Source organism: Octopus sinensis, linkage group LG12 (genome assembly GCF_006345805.1).
Source record: "Octopus sinensis linkage group LG12, ASM634580v1, whole genome shotgun sequence".
NCBI classification, from domain to species: Eukaryota; Metazoa; Mollusca; class Cephalopoda; order Octopoda; family Octopodidae; genus Octopus; species Octopus sinensis.
Window position 1 is genome coordinate 50136709 of NC_043008.1, and position 21841 is coordinate 50158549.

A 21841-nucleotide genomic window follows, 5' to 3' on the forward strand; every position below is an offset into this window, starting at 1 on the left:
AATAACTAAAACAATTAAAAGATAAAAGATCAAATCAAATTAAAATGAAAACAAATGTCATTTGCATATTTCTAGTAAATATGTTACCAATAATAATAATAATAATAAAAGTTTCTAATTTAGGCCCTGGTAAGTAACTTTTGAAGGGAAAGTATTAGCTGACACAATTGACCCCAGTAACTGACTGGTACTTTATTTTATTGACACTGGAGTAATGAAAGGTAAAGGAATTTGAACTTAGAACATAAAGAATTAGAAGAAATACCACAAAACTTTTTTTTTTACCAATACTCTAACAAATCTGTCAATCCACCACCAACAATAATATTATTTATTAATTATAGATATATAATTAATGATAAATAATGCTACCAACACTGTCAAGACTTTGTCCCCATCATTATCTGTCAGGTGACTTAGCATGCCAAGTGAAATGCTTAGTGATATTTCATCTGTCTTTACGTTCTGAGTTCAAATTCCACTGAGGTCGACTTCGCCTTTCATCCTTTCGGGGTCGATAAATTAAGTACCAGTAGAATACTGGGGTTGATCTAATCGACTGGCCCACCCCTCCCCAAAAACTTACGATCTTGTGCCTATCATGTGACAGGTTACACTAATTAAAATATAGCAACTAAGGGAGGTAAATCCAATAAGTTTAGAGTTACTTCCCTATGGGGGATGGACAAACAAAGACTGAGACACACTGCCATTTATATTAATACATATTTAACCAAGTAGTGGTTCGTTATATTCTCACTGGTAGAGGATATAAGATGCTGCAGATTCTTTACACAACTGATTAACAACATTGGTCTGATCAATAGTGTCTGACGTTCAGCTTAACCTATTTGTTACCATATTTCTGTTGAAATACACTACCTTAGTTTCAATTGATTTTGGAAATACTAAAAGAATTTAGTAAAATAACTGTCGCTATTAAGCTGGTGTGGTGGTGGGGGCATAAATTAATAGAAAATTTTGATGCAGTTTTATCTCAGATCACTTTAACCACAAAATGAAATTTCGTGGTCATTCTAGTAATGATGTTAAATACCTACCAAAAAATAAAATTGGTCTTTTCTGCAAGTCACATTGCCTCAATAAACTTGGCATATTGTCAACGAAAATAGTTTCAAAAATGGCATTCTTCAATAAAACAGACTGATATAAAAAAAAAAATTTTTTTAACTGCTTTCTACAGTCAAGGGTAATTAAATTTGGATGGATACTTCTGATTTCCACAGTAAAAGGGTTAAAAGTTAAAACAGGAAATCTGTATCTTAGAATCAAAGGTCAGTCCCATTGCTGGTACAGCTTTAAATTATCTTTGTTTAGGTTATTTTGTGTAGATTTCAGCAGTCCAATATATATATATATATATATATATATATAATCTTTTATATCTGCTTTTCCATGCTGACATGGTTGGATGGGTTGTCACACTTCAAATCAGTTCTTATTCAGAGTTACTGCCCTCTTCTGTCAGTGTTACTGCTCTCTTTAGACAGATAAGGAACATATTTTGCTAATACTCTCCATTTTTGGCATGGTTTCTGTAGCTAGATGCCCTTTCTAATAGCAACCACTTAACAGGATGATCTGTGGGTATTTTATCATGGCACTTTGACTAGAGAGGTTGTTTTGTCCCTATCAAGAATAAGGAGCCTTTCCCCCACATCAGAGGCTGCTCTCATTCCTGGCAAGACCAAAAAGATTCCTGTTTCCTGTTCTTCTCTTTCTTTCCCACACATTTGGATGGGAAGATAACTAAAGCAAGGGGCTGATAGAAGTAAAAGAAAAGAACCAGTGAGAAAGGAGCATGCAAGTAATAGAAGAGAAAGTAATGGAAAAGGGAAAGTGATAGACAGCTATATGACAATTGTTGGTAAAGAGATTGAATAAAACAGCTTCAGCATAGTAATGGAAAAAAGATAGATCATAAGAGGGAGATATGTAATTGTCAGTATTTACATTCATTTTCCAGGGTTGCATAAGTCAGATGATTGACACAATTTCAGTCAATTCCCATTCAGAGTTACTGCCCTTTTAGACAAGTCAGAGAACTTCTCACATGCGCATTCCATTTTTGGAGGGGTTTTACATGGGTGGCTACCCCTTCAAATACTGAACACTTTACAAAGTGTATTGGGTGCATTTCATTGTGGCACGAACACTACAGAAGTTGCTTTGTCCCATGCAAGACTAACAAATCCTCTCTATTTTGCAAAGTCTCCACTCTCCTCAAGGCAAATGTAACCAAGAGTATAGAAGAAGAGTGATGGTCAAATGTGTGAAAGAGGGGAAAATATGAGTGTGACAGGGGAAAGAAAGTGATGGAAAGGTAGGAGAGGAGGAAAAGATGAGGCAGTGATAACTGCACATTGGTAGGAAGTTAAACAGCAAACAATGATGTAGCATAGCAAGAAAGAACAACAGAGATGGTGATGATAGGAATGATAAATGTCAAGAGTTGCTTGGGAAAGGATAGGAATGGGAGGATGAATGGTTGAAGGTGATAGAAGAGGATTGGAGATTCAACACAAGTATTGACAGCATACACTAGGCAAGAATCCAGTGATATAGATTCCAACCATTACCATAAACACACACGTGCACACTTATATTAATGAAATACAGAAAACATTTGGTATTTTAAGCTTTATAAAGCATACACATGTTTTGATAATGCAAGTGCTAGGATTACACAATTATCTGATTAAAATATATAATCTAATCAAAGTACCACATCAGTGCTTTGGTAAAAATACAAAGTACAGTGTTAAGTTTGCTCAATATAAATCAATATATATTTGGCTTCAGTCACAGGACTAAATCTATGCTGTTTACCACTTTTCAAGGTTTTTAGTTGATCATACTCTGCAAGTTTCTTCCACATGATATTTTTTCAGTGTTGAACCCAAAACAGGAATTCAACAGATTTAACTTTAAGCCTTGGGCTAGATACTGAGATGATGGCAAAACAGATAAACATGGTATGTTAAGAGATACAGATCTGAGAATTTCAGAAGTCCATTAAAAGATCTTTTTATCAAATGTGCAAAAGATTAACATTTTTTTTAAAAATCTAATTGGCAGAATTTATAAAGTGGCTCAATGGGCAAAGTATCATAAATGACGTTTTGATATGTGCCAGCACGATACTCTCAAATTCTCTCTCCATCTATTTATTTATATATATATAAATATATATATATATATATATATATATATATATATATATAAAAACACACACATACACACAATTATGTATACACACATGTGCACACGCTAACCTTGCATGAATCTATTAAACATGTTTTGAGTTCTATTTTTCCTGTTTGTATTACCAAACCAAAGAATTAACAAATATATTTCCTTAGAAATAAAAGTATTCAAAATAATGAGAGATATTTTCACCTCAACATTAGAGTGTTAATAAACCTGTCACTCATAATATGACATTAGGTATTTGTATTCTGGACGCTGCTGCTTCTTCCACACGATATTTTCCCAGGGTTGAGCCCTAAAAAGACTGGGTCTCATAAATTTAACTTCAAATCAACATGAGTGCCAGGTTTCATTTTGAGGTAATGACAGAGCTGATAAGATGAGAAGGAACTGAGAACCGTGGAAGCCAGTACAGAGGATATTTCCTCCAGCCCAACCCTATCCACAGGCTATCTTAACAAGTAAGACCAATAGCCATTACTTCAAATATTCCAACTATCTTGAAAACATATGGCAGTGAGAGAGCTCTTGGGTGACCATTTGTGCAGTCTTGACAAGAGTGTAGTCAGATGTGACTGCTAAATTATAGTTTAGGCAACATGACATGCAGTGCAGTAACTCTGAAATTCTGCATGAGTAGACAAAGAAGCTACAGGGAAAACAACAGGAATGAAAAACTTTGCAGAGAGGAAATGTGTATCCGAAATCCAGAGCAAAGGCAACCTGTTGAGGAGAGCAGTAACTCAGATTAAAAATGATGACAAGACATTTATAGGCGCAGGAGTTTGCTGTGTGGTAAGTAGCTTGCTTACCAACCACATGGTTTCGGGTTCAATCCCACTGCGTGGCACCTTGGGCAAGTGTCTTCTACTATAGCCTCGGGCTGACCAAAGCCTTGTGAGTGGATTTGGTAGACAGAAACTGAAAGAAGCCCGTCGTATAATATATATATATGCAAGTGTCTTCTACTATAGCCTCGGGCTGACCAAAGCCTTGTGAGTGGATTTGGTAGACAGAAACTGAAAGAAGCCCGTCGTATAATATATATATATTGTATGTCTGTGTTTGTCCCCCCAACATCGCTTGACAACTGATGCTGGTGTGTTTACGTCCCTGTAACTTAGCGGTTCGGCAAAAGAGACCAATAGAATAAGTACTAGGGTTACAAAGAATAAGTCTTGGGGGTCGATTTGCTCGACTAAAGGCGGTGCTCCAGCATGGCCGCAGTCAAATGATTGAAATAAGTAATGGAGTAAGACACATTAGTCCAGAAATAGAGAGACTCTCTCTCATATTAGTGGTATAATAAAATACACCCAGTTCACACTGTGAACTGATTGGTAATAATGATTTGCACAAAGTTTGATGACATTGGAATTAATTAACAAGAGGTGCACGAAGTAGTGTAGAGTGAAATATATGTGTGTAGAATCAGATTTAACATGATCATGTACACTTGGACATGGGAAGACATTTTGCTGTGGAAATAGTCTCAGGAGAAAATTCTTCTCATAGACAATGTGCATGAGAACACATCATTGGGCTTTGATTGACATTGTTGGATCATAGGATGCATTCTTACTATTTGCAGTTTTTATAACGAGGTCATTGCCAGTGCTGCTGGACTGGCTCCTGGTCAGGTGGCATGTAAAAAACACCATTTGAGCGTGGCCGTTGCCAGTACCACCTGACTGGCCCTCGTGCCAGTAGCACGTAAAAGCACCCACTACACTCTCGAAGTGGTTGCCATTAGGAAAGGCATCCAGCTGTAGAAACTCTGCCAGATCAGATTGGAGCCTGGTGCAGCCATCTGGTTCGCCAGTCCTCAGTCAAATCGTCCAACCCATGCCAGCATGGAAAGCGGACATAAGCGATGATGATGATGATGATGATATATAAGAACAACTTGCTTAGAGCTGACCAGGAGCAAAGCAGCAACAAAAATTCTTGATACTAATAAAGTCATAGCAGCCCCAGTTTGGAAACTAAACAAGGAGTATAGTAGATACAGAGAGCGGCCTAGTAGAATACACATGCTCCCCACTCCAAACCCAAATGCAAAAGAAATGATGTTTAGCCCCAAACCAGCCTTGATCAAGCAGACCTACAATCAAAAGCAGTCTTTTATTCAAATGCAGTTCCTTATTTAATGTAATTATTATTTCTAGGATGGTAGAGTCTGATTTCAGGATTTGGTTGGTATTTCTAGCAGGCTGAGCAAATTTTTACAAATTCACTTATGACCACACAACAACAGATGTTCCAGCTGCAACCACTTTTTTGTATAACAGAGACTACATTGGCCCATCAACTCTTCTTTATTTAAGACAACAGGATATGATTTCAGAGAGAGTTGGCTGCTGTTTCTAGCAGATTAAATAACAACAAAGAATCTTCCTCCTTCCCATAAGAAATGAGTTTACATATAAATAGGGGAAAATGTAGACATGATGATATCACTTAATAAATTTTTAACTCAGCTGTTATATCTCGAACACTATGTCATGCAAACTCTAAATGCTAACCATTAGACCAGGACTCAACAATGAACACTTTTGGGGTTGCTCATTGTTAAACCTACTAGAAACAGCAGCCAAACCATCCTCAAATCACATCTTATTGCAAGTGAGTTATGTGAAAAAAATGAAATGGTTACAATGAGAATGTCTTTTAAGATAAGTCCGCTCAATCGTATTTGATTTGATTGAGCAGACTTTGTATTTAGCAGGTGCTGAGCCAAAAGTTAACCCTGCTCAATCAGGACTTACCCAAGGCTAAACATCCTTTCTTATGTATGTAAGATTTGAAGTAGGGAGCGTTTATGTAACCTGCTAGGTCCGTCATTGCATCTACTATACTCATTGTTTAGTTCCAAAACTGTGTTGTTATCATTCTGACCCCTTAGTATTTAAGCTGGCCAAACCCAGTTCAAATCTACCTGTTCTATGTTCAAAGCAGCCAGATTTGGCCTCTTATACCTATCATACAATGTCCTTGTGAAAATAAATAATCACATCACTGAACTAAAGCCATGAGATAATGCATGATTAATTCACAACAATAGGAATAAATAACTATGACATTTTACAGAGTAATCTGAATGCTTGTGGTGGCACAATGGCCCAGTGGTTAGGGCAGCAGACTTGCAGTCGGAGGATCGCGGTTTCGATTCCCAGACCAGGCGTTGTATGTGTTTATTGAGCAAAAACACCTAAAGCTCCACAAGACTCTGGCAGGAGGGTGGCGACCCCTGTTGTACTCTTTTGCCCCAAACTTTCTCTCACTCTCTCTTCCGTTTCTTGAGTAACACTGCAATGGACTGGCGTCCTGTCCAGCTGGGGGGGAACACATACACCACAGAAACCGGGAAACCGGGCCCATGAGCCTGGATAGGCTTGAAAAGAGCACATAAATAAATAAAATCTGAATGCTAAAGAGTTAATTACCAATTACTATTTTATTAATTACCATGAACCAAAACTGAGTGATCCAGAAAGTAAACCAAGAAGCCCAGAAACCGGGTTCCACTACCTGTTCTACTTATTTCACTTCAGTGGAGGAAATCATAAGCAATACATTTTATCATTCCTTTTCTAATTCCAAAACTCTTACCCATGTGTATTAAATCAAATTTCATGCTCTCTTCTGTTAATGAGATTTTTCTCTGAAACAGTGCCACTGGCTCTTCAACAAGAAGAAACCCAATTTAAAACTCAAAAAGAAAAAAAAAATTTTTTAAACGTATAGGAGTAGCAGTGGCTGTGTGGTAGGTAGCTTGCTTACGAACCACATGGTTCCAGGTTCAGTCCCACTACATGGCACCTTGGGCAAGTGTCTTCTACTAAAGCCTCAGGCCGACCAAAGCCTTGTGAGTGGATTTGGTAGACAGAAACTGAAAGAAGCCCATCATATATGTATATATATATATATATATATATGTATGCGTGTGTGTTTGTATGTCTGTGTTTGTTCCCCCAACATCACTTGACAACCGATGCTGGTGTGTTTACGTGCCCATAACTTAGCAGTTCGGCAAAAGAGTTCAATAGAATAAGTACTAGGCTTACAAAAAATAAATCCTGGGGTCGATTTACTTGACTAAAGGTAGTGTTCCAGCATGGCCACAGTCAAATGACTGAAACAAGTAAAAGAGTAAAAGAGAGTAAAGAGTTTTTTTTTGTTTTTGTTTTTTAATTCTACCTACACAGGTACAAACCACATATCTTTAGGGACAAAGCATGGTTGAGTGGTTAAGAAGATCACTTTGCAAACCACATGGCTTTGAGTTCAGTCCCACTGCACAGTGCCTTGGGTAAGTATTTTCTGCTAAAGACCCAAGTTGATCAATGCCTTCAAAATGAATTCTCTGGGTGGACACTGTAAAAGCCTGTCATATACGTGTGCATGTGTGTGGGTATATGTATGAGTGGGTGTTTCTTTGTTACCAGTTAAGAGAGTCTGGTGTTTTTGCTGTCCCAGATTAATACTTGTAATAACCATATCACACACACATAACAAGAGAGAGTGTGAGAGATGCTTATGTAATTTGTATTTTAATTAATCTGATAAGATTGTCACAAGATAGTAAAACTGTGTATTGTGTGCATGTAATATATATATATATATACATACACATAGGCATTATACATGGTCATTTATTGAAATTAAACTAGGAGTTTGTCTTGCATACGCATGCACATATATACATATTAGGCACAGGCATGGCCGTGTGGTTTGCTTCCTAAGCATTCAACTTTGGGTTCAGTGCCACTGCCCGACAACACCTTGGCCATGAGTTTTCTGCTAGAGACTAGGGCTGACTAAATCTTTGAGTGGATGTGGTAGATAGATACTTTAAGAAACCCATTGTAGATATGTGTTGGGGAGAGGGACAGCCTTGGTGGGCAAGAGTATTTGTGTTGCTTTTATCTTGATACTAGCAGTATCGCCCGGCGTTGCTCGGGTTTGTTTCGACCCTTTAGAACTGGAATTTTTGAAAAGTAAAAATTTTGCATATGTAGCTTGTTATTCTCTTTAAGTGAACATTTTTCTGGTTGAAATACACCGAAAAATGGCGACACAGCAGTCAAAAAATCGTAAAAAAATAGGGATTTTCATAGAAAAAAAGCATGTTTTTGATGTAAATAATTTTTGGTGTTAACATGGTCCAATTTGAATTTTTTCTTCTACGGAAGGAAGAGCAAGGCTTCTTCCATCATACTCTCAATTTTGGTCAACTTGCGCCGCAGGGTCTCGGAGGAGACAGTGTTTGTTGAAGGCTACCAAACCTGCCATACACAGACAGCTTCAGCTTTATACATATAGAGATTGCAAGATGTTTATAAACGAGCAGCACCGTCATACAAGTGGTGTCGTTTGTTTCCAATCTTCCATTAAAATATGTCCGACTTTGGGAGAAACAGTACCTTTCTTGGAAACAGATAAAAGTTGGCGACAGGAAGGGCATCTGGTCATGGGAAATCTGCCTCAAGGAGTCTACTTTGATCCATGCAAGCGTGGGAAAGAGAGCGGTAAAACAATGATGGTGATATATGAAACACATGCGTTGAACGTATCACATTCTTGCTTGTATAACCTCAGGTGTACACTGACAAAGTGTTCAATAAATAGCAACTAAGTTAGGCTATATATTTTCAGTCAAAGCTAACGATTTGCTCGTCTCTTTGATGTTTCTCGCTGTATTGGCTCCTTCGGGTGACATGATTATTTTTTTTGTCGCCTGGAGGAACATAACGTCGGGTTGATATCAACAGCTTCAAACGATAAATTTACCCCCACCCATGAAGCAAAGGGTTCTCTCTCTCTCTCTGGTTTGTACACCCAAATACACTTACATATAGAATAATATAACAAACCCTCGACTGGGGCAACAACCACGGCCTCAAGCACTATTCACAACGCAAGGATTAGATGAAGACACCAACGTAACTGTACCGTGAGATCAAACCGAAAAAAAGCGAACTTCTAAACTTATAAGGAAGTCTCTACGTAATAACTCGACCTGCTGGAAACAATAGCCAAATCTTTCTTAAGTCACACCCTACTACTTAAAAACAGGATACGTTTGTCAATGTCGTCACAGATGCCCATGGTTTTTCCTGGCAGCTGTCAACGTGCCAAGTGTTTACGAAAAACATTAACCACATCGATATGACCGGTCCCGGAAGGGAAACCCCTTTCTCTAGGACAAAACAAAAGCAAACAAACAAAAAAACGAAAAGAAAAAGAGGAAAGAAATTCACACGTCACATACACATAGATTGCAGAAGTCATAGACGAGAGGTTTAAAAGTTCGCTTCCCGATCACGAGGGTGTGACGTCTTCAAGTAAATTTTCCATTGATCGTGGGCCGACCAAAGCCTTATTAAATGAAATCGGCTACGCAGAAACTTGTGTTGAAGCCCGTTCGATGAACTGTACATATAAGGGTCGATCTTGCCACGTCGATTCTATATAAAGGCTACGCTAAGGTTACAGTGGTCTGCGGAGTACTCAGCCACTAAATAATTCAATGAACAGCCAATCCAGTTTATTGAACAGCTGGAATTGTTAATCATCGTCGAAACCGACGGAAAACTGTATTTACTCTTTTACTTTACTTAATAGTAACTAGACATACACCACAAATGCCACATAAACACATACGAAGAGGAAGCTAGACCTCGATGGTATAAGAAGCACCACCTAACTGTTTTAAAAGCAACGGATACACCAAAAAAATTAGCCTCAAATAGACAGAGGTAGGCAAGGCTGGAACGACTGTGATCACAAATATGTTCGATCAGAACAAACCAGGAGCTAAACAACATACATACAACAAAGGGTGTATATTATCATTTTTAAGCTAGAATGAAAATTATGAATTGACTGCATTTTTAACAAGCCCCAAATTTTTTAATTGAGTCCCTAATACACAAAAACAGACAGGGCTGAAAAGATTGATCGTGTAATATATGATCGAACAGAACACACCTGGGGCTAAACAACGTATAAATAAAACACACAACACAGAATGTATGTGATTATTTTTAAAGCTAGAATGTGAATGAAGAAACGATTGTCGTCTCTTCCATGAACGACACCTTAGAAAGTCGGTGAAGTATGTGAGCGATCTAACGACCAGTAACAGCTGCCAACCGGTGATTGTAGACACAACAACGATGATAATAAGTCAGGTACCCTGGCTTAACAGGGATTAAAAAGGAGTTAGTTGAGAGGTGAGGATGTCAGAGGTGGCTGCATCACCACCAACCACCAACCACCCCAACATTAAATAAATCAGTTCACAGAGACATCGATTAGATCTTGTGATGTTTCGTTCTACAGACTTCCTGAAACTACATAACACAACGCGCACACACACATACACGCTCACCCATTTGTATATCTACGTGTGTATATATATATATACACACACACATCCTGTATAACACATGTGAACACAAATCGTGTCCACTCATAAGTGTATATACGGGTTTGTAAGTGTATATACGGGTTTGTATATACACATATACGCATAAATGCATATACATACGCTACGCGTACAATGTATATACATGCGTGTACACACGTGTCCATTTCTATTTATAATATATATACACACATTCACATGTGCGCGTCCAATACTATAAATACATACATATATATATATATATATATACATATATACACACACACAGACCGGACCACCAAAGGTGTCTGCACCCGTCTGCAGAAATAGCAGCCAAATCTCTGTCAAATCACTGAAAGATCACATCGGATAGTCTGGAGGAGTACTAGATGGATTGGTCACGGTTGAGATATCTTTGATCTTACGTGTTTCCTTGATTAAAACTCTCTTGGGGGGCTAAACAAACATATACAAACATAGGTACACATGGGTATATAAAAGTTATTTAATGAGAACAGCTTTGAAGTTAAAAACCTGATTAAAAACACAAAAGTTTCTTGTGATCGGGAAGAAGGAACGATTCGAAACTTTATCGAAAATAAACATAAATACAATCATAAATAATCTTTCACTGGTTTTCATTCAATTAGGGGCATTTCAAATATACAAAAACGTGTATGTATGTATAGATAGATAGATAGATATAGATAGATAGATAGATAGATAGATAGATAGATATTGATATATATATATATATATATAAACGAATTGATATATATTTATATATCAATTCCTTTACACACACACACACACACATATGTGGTGTATATAAGTATTTGTCAGTTTATTTTACGTACGATCACAGTATATATATACACATATATATACAAATATATATACAAATATATACACAGTATATATGTATATAAATATACACATACACACTATATATATATACACACACCATATATATATATATATATATATATATATATATAGATCAGTGTATATCCACAGGTACTCACCCACACACATACATATAGATCTGTCCAATATATATATATATATACAATATATATATATATACACACAGTATATATGTATATAAATATACACATACACTATATATATATCAGTATATATATATCCACATCCACACGTACTCACACACACACATATATATAGATCTGTCCAATATATATATATATATATATATGAATAGAAAGTTCTCCAACTTACCAGGGTCTGTTCATATCCAAAGTTATTACCACCACCTTCAGTCGCCATCTTAACAAGAACACTGACAGTAAATCTACACAATTAATCTACACATTCTTTCCCTCTCTCTCTCTCTCTCTCTCTCACATACGACACCTGGCTTCCCAAACATACATACATTTATATATATATAGATACATATATATATATATATACATGTACACACTCTCTCTCCCTCCTCCCTATCGCCGAATATATGCCCCTCTCTCTCTCTTCGTCTTTAGCTCTCTCTCTCTCTCTCCCTCTCCCTCTCTCCCCCCTCTGCATACACATGTATCTGTCTTTATTTAGAGGTGTGTGTGTATGTATAGTTATATGTGTGCGTCAGTGTGTGTGTGTATGCGTGTGAGTGTTTCTGGTGACGTGAGGGAGCAACCAAGTAAACAAATGAACGGTGTATTTGTTGGTGTAGATCACAAGAATTATTGCCTTCTTCTGCTACTAAATTCTCCTTTGCTCTTTCTTCCGACTCTTTATAAATTATACCACACCATATTTTCACTTCTATACTATATTATATTCAAAATTACACTATACCATACTATATTATGGAGTACTATAAACTCTACAGAATCGTAATATACCGGGCATAACTACACTTTAGTGCTCCGTATCTTTCTTTCTTTGTAAATTTGTAAGGTGTAGTTTATTTTACAGCAAAATTTTGAGAAAATATACTTTCAAGAATGTAGATTATAAATACCTTAATAAAATTTAGAAAAACTAAACATTTTTTGGAGAAGTTTCAAATATTTCTTCCTACAACTCAAACTTTGTTACAAATAATTTCACTTTTTTTTCTTAGAATCGTATGTTTCATACATCAAACCTTACGTAATCTACACTCTCGAAAATGTATTTCAGCTAACTGTTATTTAAATATATGTATTTTTCAGAAAGTTACGCCGAAACAAATTCGGTAAATTAGGGCACCAATGTGTAGTTGTGCCTTCTTTATTATACGTTATACCCGGAGACGGATTTATGTTTTGTAATCCTAGTGGGCTACAGGTTCTTTCCTTTGACAACTTCTGACAACTTGAGTCAGACTCTCAATGATAATTGCAATACATATACTTATAAAAAAATATCTCGTTTACATTCTGCAAAGTAGATTTTAATGCAACATTGGCCATTATTCGAATAGTCAAGATTGGAATTTATTTCCTGGTTCAATATCTGTTCAATATCTGTTTAAACCACATTGTTTCGGACTCAATTCCACAGCGTAGCACCTTGGGCAAGTATTTTCTATAACTCAGGGCCAACCGAAAGGGTTGAGAGTGAGTTTGATAGACGGAAGCCCGTCGTGTGTGTGTGTGTGTCCCACCACCGCTTGATAACCGGCGCTGGTTTGTTAACGTCTCTGTAACTTAGTGGTTCGGCGAAGAGACTGACAGAATAAGTACCAGGCTTTAAAAAAAAGTAAGTCCAGGGATCGATTCGTCCGACTAAAATTCTTCAAAGTGGTGCCCCAGCATGGCCGCAGTCCAATGACTGAAACAAATAAAAGATACAAGATATTTTATATTCACATCACATATAAAAGTATTGTCCTCTGTGACGAGTTAGCAGAATGGTTAAAATGCCCAGAAAAAAATCCCTATGCAGTACTGGGGGCGGGATGGGGTTTCACCTTTTTGAGTTCAAATCCAGCCAAGACCAACGTTAACTTTCATCTTTTCCGGGGACGATGAAACAAAGTACCCCGTAAAATACTGAAATCGATGGTATCAACTAATTTCCTTCCCTTAACCCTCCAGTCCGGCTGGTACATATTTCTACCAGTCAAAAATTTTACAACCCAAATCTTGAAAATTCCCATTCTATATGATGCAGTATAGTAACCGCTGCGGTTTTTTTTTTGTTAAGTATGTAACGCCAGATGTATGATTGGAGTGTTTGACACTATGATGATAGCTCAAAAGGCTCCCATGCGTACAAACCCCGCCGCCATTACCGACTTGAGAGAAAATTCCGGGTTGAAAGGGTTAAACTTAGTGGCCTTGTGCCTAAACTTAAAATCATGTAAAAAGCAAAAACGTTCAAAGCTATAACCAAAGGATTCCTAAACAGCAACAAAGCTGTTAAATCGGTATTTCTTTACGGAAAAAAAAACAATATGATCTTCGGTGGGCAAGATTTTCATTAATCCTTCTAACGAAAGGAACTCCAAAAAATCATCTTTTACTTGTTTTATTAATTGGACAGCGACCATGCTGTAGCACCACCTTGTAGGAGTCGGTCTAACAAATCGACTCGTACTTATTATTTTTTTAAACCTGGTACTCATTCTATCGACTACTTTTTGCCGAACCGCTAAGTTTCAGGGACGTAAACTCACCAGGTCCAGTTGTCAAGCGGTGGAGGTAGTGGACAAACAAACATAGGCACTCACACATACATCGTCTTATATGTGTGTGTGTGTGTGTGTATTACCCGAAGTGTACAATATTCTATATCCATTACGGCCGATCTTTCCAATGTAATCGATTCAACCCGTCCTCCGAAAATGCCGGCCTTGTGCCAAAATTTGAAACCAATATTTACAGCACTGTGTACATTGTTCCATAAAACTGCATACTTTACAGTTGGCTCGTTTTCTTAAGAATTTAGAACATTTTTCAGCCACAGGCTTCTCCAAATATATAAACGAGTTGATTATTTTAGTTGGTGAATAAATCATCTTCTAATTTTACTTTGCCACCTTATAGCTATTTAAACTTTTTACTAAGGATGATGGATTTGTGTTAAGGAGTAATCTATGAATATATATATATAATCAATGATTCTGAGAAACCAAATGAGACGGTCTGGCCATATTGTTCGAATGGCGGATGAATGCACACCCAAGCAGCCGTTTTATGGTGAGCTTGCAGAGGGGAAACGCAAAGAGGTTTAAGGACGGCATAAGGACTAACATGAAATCACTTGGAATGGATCCAAATGCCATAGACACCTTTGCTTCGGATCGAGCTGGATGGCGAACAGAAGTGTGAAGTGGAATGAAAGCGTTTGAGGGGAGACTTAAAGAAGGATGTTGCGATCGAGAAGGTGAATCTCAGTGACCTCAGTTTGTGACAGACAGTACCTTTCTTTTGCTGGGCTCAATCTCTCATTTGCGAACCCATGGAAAAACGAACGTCCACCAACTATTCTACCTGTATATCTGTGCCCATCTTTCAATACCGTGTATGCCATAAGGTCTGAAAATCTAACGGATGCCTGCAAATACATTTTAAGATTCACTAAGATCGGAACTTAACTGCAGCTCATGGTGGTCCAAATGGGATACGCAATCTATGTTGGTGTCTTTTCTATACATTGTCTGGTTTAAGAAGCCAAATCAGATGCCATGATGGCTGTAAGGTGTAGGTACAAGAGGTGGACAACCACCGTGTGTGTGTGTGTGTGTGTAGTTCAAATTTACACAAAACAAGAGACGAAGACAAGCGAGGGAACAACATGTTGGTGTGTTAGTTTGACGCTCGGGAAGAATGGAAAAGTCTTTGATGTTTCGAGGCTACGAACCTCAACAAAAAGAGAGAGAGAGAGAGAGAAAATGTGTAAAGATTAACGGTTCAACATGATGAATACGCACACACACTGACACACACACACACACACACACACCACACACACTCACACACACACTCACACACACATACACACACACCTATACACCTGCAGTATATTAATTCAGTCCTTCGAAGGGCGGCTGTTTCAAAACTCCGCCAAAACGAGGTGGTGGTCATGGTTGGTTCTACTTTTGATTATGCGTTTTGTTCTATCAGAGATGATCTGGGACTAAATAACAACTACAGTTTATAAAGATAGCAAAAAACATCAAGATGACCCGGGAGTTTTCAGAGTTTCTTACAGTTCCCTTTCAGTGATGTAGCTATGACGTGTACCGCCCGGGGCAGCCCTTGAGCTTGCTACCCCACCCACGGGTCCCCCATATAGGTTTATACAGCGGTCCCTAAACTGTTGTCTCCCCACCTCCCATCACCACTATTAGCAACGCTTACAGTTCAATGGCTCAGCTAATTAGGGATAATGGCGAACGACCGTTCTCCAACAAGCGCATTTTTTTTTTCAAAATTACCGCCTTTTCAATAATCTTTTAAAGCTCTTTAGTTACTTATATCAGTAGTCGTAAGTTTCATGCGTAATGACATTTGTTACTGAAACATTAGATTAATGAATGTAGAATACTATTACGTATATTGTAATTCATGAAATATTTCGCTTAATATGGAAGAAATGAGTTTAAAATTGTTTGGTATGGGTCACAATGGCCTTTTCGTTTTATCCGCTCGCTCCTCCTGACTTTAGAACCTGAATAACCCTTTGCTACTGTTCTCCTCAGGGGGTTACTGGAAATATATATATAGTCATACATATATGCATGCATGCATGCATCCATCCATCCATACATACATATACACACATACATCCATGCATACATACATACATACATACACACATACATCCATGCATGCATACATACATACATGCGTACATACACACACATACATGCATGCATACATACATACACACATACATCCATGCATGCATGCATACATACATACATACATACATACATACACACATCCATGCATGCATCCATACATACACACATACATACACACACACATACATACATACACGCACATACATACATACATACATACATACATTACATACATACATATATACACACATACATACATACATACATACATACATACATACATACATATATACATATATACACACATACATACATACATACATACATACATACATACATACATACATATATACACACATACATACATACACACACATACATACATACATACATACATACATACATACATACATACATACATATATACACACATACATACATACATACATACATACATACATACATACATACATACATACATACATACATACATACATACATACATACATACATACATACATACATACATACATACATACATACATACATACATACATACATACATACATACATACATTGTACAAGAAGGTGTTGAAAAGTTCCTGGCTTTGGGTAAAAGAAAATACAGGAGGCTCAGTTACTTAAGATTTTTTTTTGTAACATATTCCCCTCTAAGGTTCTCACACTTACTGCAGCGGTCCTTCAATTTTTCCAAGCCCTGTAAAAGTACTCGGAAAGTTGAGCATCCAACCAAGCCTTTCGCGACATCCTTAAAGTCAGGAACCTTTTAGCACCCACTCGTTGCATGAAAACCCCATTTTTTAAAAATCCATTAGCTTATATCTCATTTAATAAATGGTTTGTACATATTTTCGTAAGTATTTTATATGATTTTTCTACTTCAGTATTGGGTGTTGGGTGTACTTTTATAGTTCATGTTTTAAACATGTTAGTTAAAACTGATGTAAATTCAGATAAATCGACTGAAGTTGAGGTTTATTCTCCCATTCCCCCAAACCCCATTAATTTCTTTAAAAAAAAACGATGTAAGATCCAAGAAGACATAACTCGAAATGACGTAAATCGAGGTGTATATATATATATATATATATATAAATATATATATATATATATATATATATATATATATATATGTATGTATATATACAAAAACCCTAACCCTAAAGGATCTATGTACACATTAGTGCCCCTATCGACTTTGATTCCTCTAAGGTTTCCAAATGAATTGACATTCTTTTTAGGCAAATTTAGCTGACACATTTTCGAAAGTGTAGATTACAGTCAGGGCTGGATTAAAGCCCACAGAGGCCCTAAGTACTTATAAGATTTTAGTCCCCACCCGCCCCATTAGATGTAATTCAAAATATAACAATAATAAACCATAATTTTTTTTGTTTTTTCTAAACGAAACAAAACTAAGACAATATAATGTTTGTTTTTTGTATAGTTCCACTTTATTTATATTTGAAAAGTTTTCTCCCACAATTTTTTTTTTTAGTTGCAAAATCTTTGCTCAAATCCTCAAAATTAATCTTATGTAACACATCTGCTTCTATACTTAGTCGAGATAAGGCATCCCGAATATATCATTTTTACAGGTTTAAAGTGATTTCTTTAATGCCGTGAGCCATTTACCATTTCTTTACCCCCCCTCCCTCCCCCTCCTACTTCCCTTGATGTCCTAAGCACGTGCTTATTTTTGCTCAGGGATTAATCCAGCGCTGATTACAATTATGTTGATAAAATTTGATAAACAAAATTTTAGAGGGATGGTGGAGCAATCTTGAATCGTTCTTTCCCTGCCCAACCTCTTCTTGCTCCGATTTTGTTACCATTAGTTTCTGTAACTTCAGCATTTTTCCCTTTTAGTTTTTTTCTTTCCAGATTTTTATGCTTGAAACGTCAACATTACGTAATTTACACTACACTTTCGAAGACATATTTCTGCACAGTGTCATTTTAAAATAAGCATTTTAAAGAGAGTTGCATTTAAAAAAATGAGGTCAGGACGGTGGAGGACAAAGATCTGAAACACCTCCGAAAAAATTTTGTTTTTTCTTAAATATTATTAACATAATCGTAATTGACATTTTCGAAAGCCTACCTCTGCAAAATTTCATTCTAAAATATGCGTATTTCATAGGTATAAAGAAACAAAATTGGTGAGACACCAACCTGTAGTTAAGACTCCCTAAACCTTACCCTTAATCAATTCACCCGTTCGAGTCCTATGTGTTAAGTTATTTTAGGGATTTGTTTGGGGTTTGATTATCTTTATATGGGGTACTTGGCCGGTTCGTCATCATCATAAACTTCCATTAACCTATGTTCTACTGCTGTCTGTCCATCTTTCTGTCCTAATCTCGACCCGCTATGAATAGCTCCCTTATATCACATCCTGTCGTCTTAAAGATAAAAGGGCATATTGGATAATGTGGTCATAGTTGGAATGTCTTTGTTTATAGATATGCTCGATTGCAGCTGACCTGGGTTTCATCAACTATGCTATACTCTGCTACACTATTCTTCTTTTTTCTGTCTTTCTGTCCTAATCCTGACCTGCTAGAGATAGCAGGCAAATCTCCTTCAACTCACACATTCTTTCTGTGCTAATTTCGGATCTTGTTCGATTTCTTCCAACCACTTAAATTTTCACCGCCTTATTTTCTTTTATGTAGTTTTTCAGTAATTTTGCATGCTAATGACGAAAACCCCAATCATTAAAGAAATTTTTAATAGAAATTAATAATATAAAAGTTTCAAGCACTTAGGCCTATTAAATTTTAGCCAAGAATTTTTACAAGTTTACTACTTTCCCTCTACTCCACATTTTGAAAATGGTGTAACCTATTTCATTTTTGCTTTTACAATTTATTTATTTATTTCCAGTGGGCTTACTGTATGTCTGGCTTTATCGACCATTGCATTTCCACGGAAATAAAACTTGCTCCAGCCTGCATCTTGGAGCCTACTTTTCTGGTTACCTCTCCGAAGTGTAAACAGGAGTAAATGTTTTATTGTTAGGGGCTTTTCTCATCGAAATGCTTGGACAGACAGAATTTGGCACCAGTGTCAACAGAGATCTTGCTGTCAGATGGGAAAGAACTAGAAAAGATATAGTGACGTATCTTGCTGGATTCTCCAACAGTTCCACCACCCTGAACGGCTACTTACAAATGAAACGCAAAGTTGGACCCGGAGCTCAAAGAGTCAAATACTGCAAGGCCTTCTCCCCGACATTTCAAGGCTATTTGTTGTTATTGTTTTGCTCCTTAGTTAGTTCAAGTGGAAAAGACTTATTTTTGATCAAAGGTGTTCCAGCCGTTACCGTCCAGTCTTCTTAAACGTCTGCATTATCTAATATGGACAAAGGAGCTTTGATCAAAGCCATTCCGACCATATTCATCCCGTCTTCTTGAGAGTGTATCAAAGGGATGTTCTGGTTATGCGTGCAAGGGGTTCCTATTGCATTGCTTTGCCCGGGAAGGGCCGTAGAGAGTCAAGAAAAAAGCTCTCTCCATTTCTTTACTTTCTGAGTTCAAATTTCGCCGCAGTCAACTTTGCCTTTCATCCTTCCGGGGTTGACAAAATAAAGTACGTATCAAAAACTGGGGACTCATCCTCTTCCCTCAAAATCGCTGCCCTTGTTCCATATTTAGAAACAATTACTAATGTTGTTAGTGTTTCTGTTCTTTAACCCTAGGTCAGCTCCAATGGAGCAAAGTTGTGATGAAAGGCCTTCCAGTTGTGATCACCATGTATTTTGGGTGGGGGGATCTTTTCAATCTCAGTCACTAAACAGTTTGAAACTTCGGATACTGGTTGAATGTGTCACACAGATTGAAAATATCCCTTTTTTTCTCCTTTGCTTTGTGTGTATGTTCTCAGGGAACCCAATATTACATTAATTGACGTGTCCTTTTCTGAAGATTTTTACTGCTATTTCTAGCATGACAAGTGACCATGATGAGGCCTTCTCGTTGGTTTGTTTTGGAGACGGAGTAGTTAGAGGTAGGAAAAGACAAAGAGTGATTAATTACTGCACTAATCTCACGTCTAGACTTCAGTTCATATAGAAAAAAAATAATAAAATAAAATAAAAGATAGCGGAGATAATACTTTTGTGATGATAACCAGAGATAAAAGTCAAAACATGCCGGTTACGGCTATTTTATGGATGTGTGTTTACTGAGGTTAACTCCAATCTTATTGTTTGCTGTTGTCACAAATCTAATTAACCCTATCTCGCTTCCAATCTCCACCCGAAAAAAATAACATTTAGAACTCAACGTAATTGCTTGACCTGTGAGAAACAGAAGCTAAATATCCCTCAAGTCACACAATACAGTTTATATATATCTTCTTTATATATAAAAGTGAAGTTGTGTGTCTGTCTCTTACGATTTAGATTCCTAACTACTCCCACATTTTGCGGTGCAGTGTAACCAAAACCGGGTATCTTATAGTCGTGATTCATATCGAGCCCTTCTGGGTATTAGCGCGCGTCTACGATGAGTCTACGATTTTAAAAATAATTTACCATCATTTTTTTTCCATTTTAATGCATTTTTTCGCTATTATATAAGGGAAGTAACTCTCTAAAAATGTCTACGATGAGTCAACGATTTAAGAAAAAATTTACCATAATTTCTTTTCCATTTTTAATGCATTTTTTTGCTATTTTTTGGCTATAACTCTCTAAAAATGCTTATATAGTTATTTCCCTTACAAACCCGAGCAACGCCGGGCGATACTGCTAGTATATATATATTATAAGCAAATCGTTGCTGAACCCTAATTATAAAGTATTACTTAAGCTTACCATGAAATGGTCTTTTTCATGCCGAATTCTACTTGGTGAAATTACTGATTACTTCTTAATTAATTAATTTTACCCTTTGTTATTATATATATATATATATATATATATATGTTTATTTATTTATTTATTTATATATAAGTTCAGTAAAAACTTAGATTCAGTTGAATATGGTACTTAAGTTAAAGGCACCAGAATTTGGTATGGTATTATCCATGCACTTTCTGACAAGTTGTGGTGCACCTGAGCACTGTATACAATAATTTCATTATTATTATTATTTATTATAAATCAAAATGGGGTGATTATAATCAAAATAAGCAACAAGGATATCCAGAGGTAGCACAGTACAATCGTTTCATGCGACTTCATATATATAAAAGGACAAAACTGAATAACGTGGTTGTGTGATGTTTGCACATTGACAAAAGACGGGAAGGTCAGACGGTCATAGTTGGAATGCCTTTGTCCGTAATCAATTTGATCAGGGATGACCTGGGACCACATATGATGAAGACGATACAGATCTAACAAACAACGTTCTGGAAATACCAGCCAAATCCGTTTCAAACCACTCCTTACTGCCTTTAAAGAAATTAAAGAT

General features: G+C 36.8%; 1 protein-coding gene across 10 annotated transcripts in view; it reads right to left on the bottom strand.

Moving 5' to 3' along the window:
• LOC115217838 (chloride channel protein 2) overlaps window positions 1-21841 on the bottom strand; it is a 211421-nt gene that overhangs the window by 174220 nt on the left and 15360 nt on the right. For 4 of the 10 annotated variants that reach the window (XM_036507951.1, XM_036507949.1, XM_036507950.1 and 1 more), the window contains exon 1: window positions 11882-12090. The exons of 1 other annotated variant lie outside the window; for it this stretch is intronic. In XM_036507951.1, coding sequence (XP_036363844.1) covers window positions 11882-11929 — 48 coding nt within the window. In that variant the 5' untranslated portion in view covers window positions 11930-12090. Of the gene's footprint in view, window positions 1-11881; window positions 12091-21841 lie in introns of those variants that run through there. 5 more of the 10 variants (XM_036507955.1, XM_036507948.1, XM_036507953.1 and 2 more) reach the window with 2 other exon arrangements.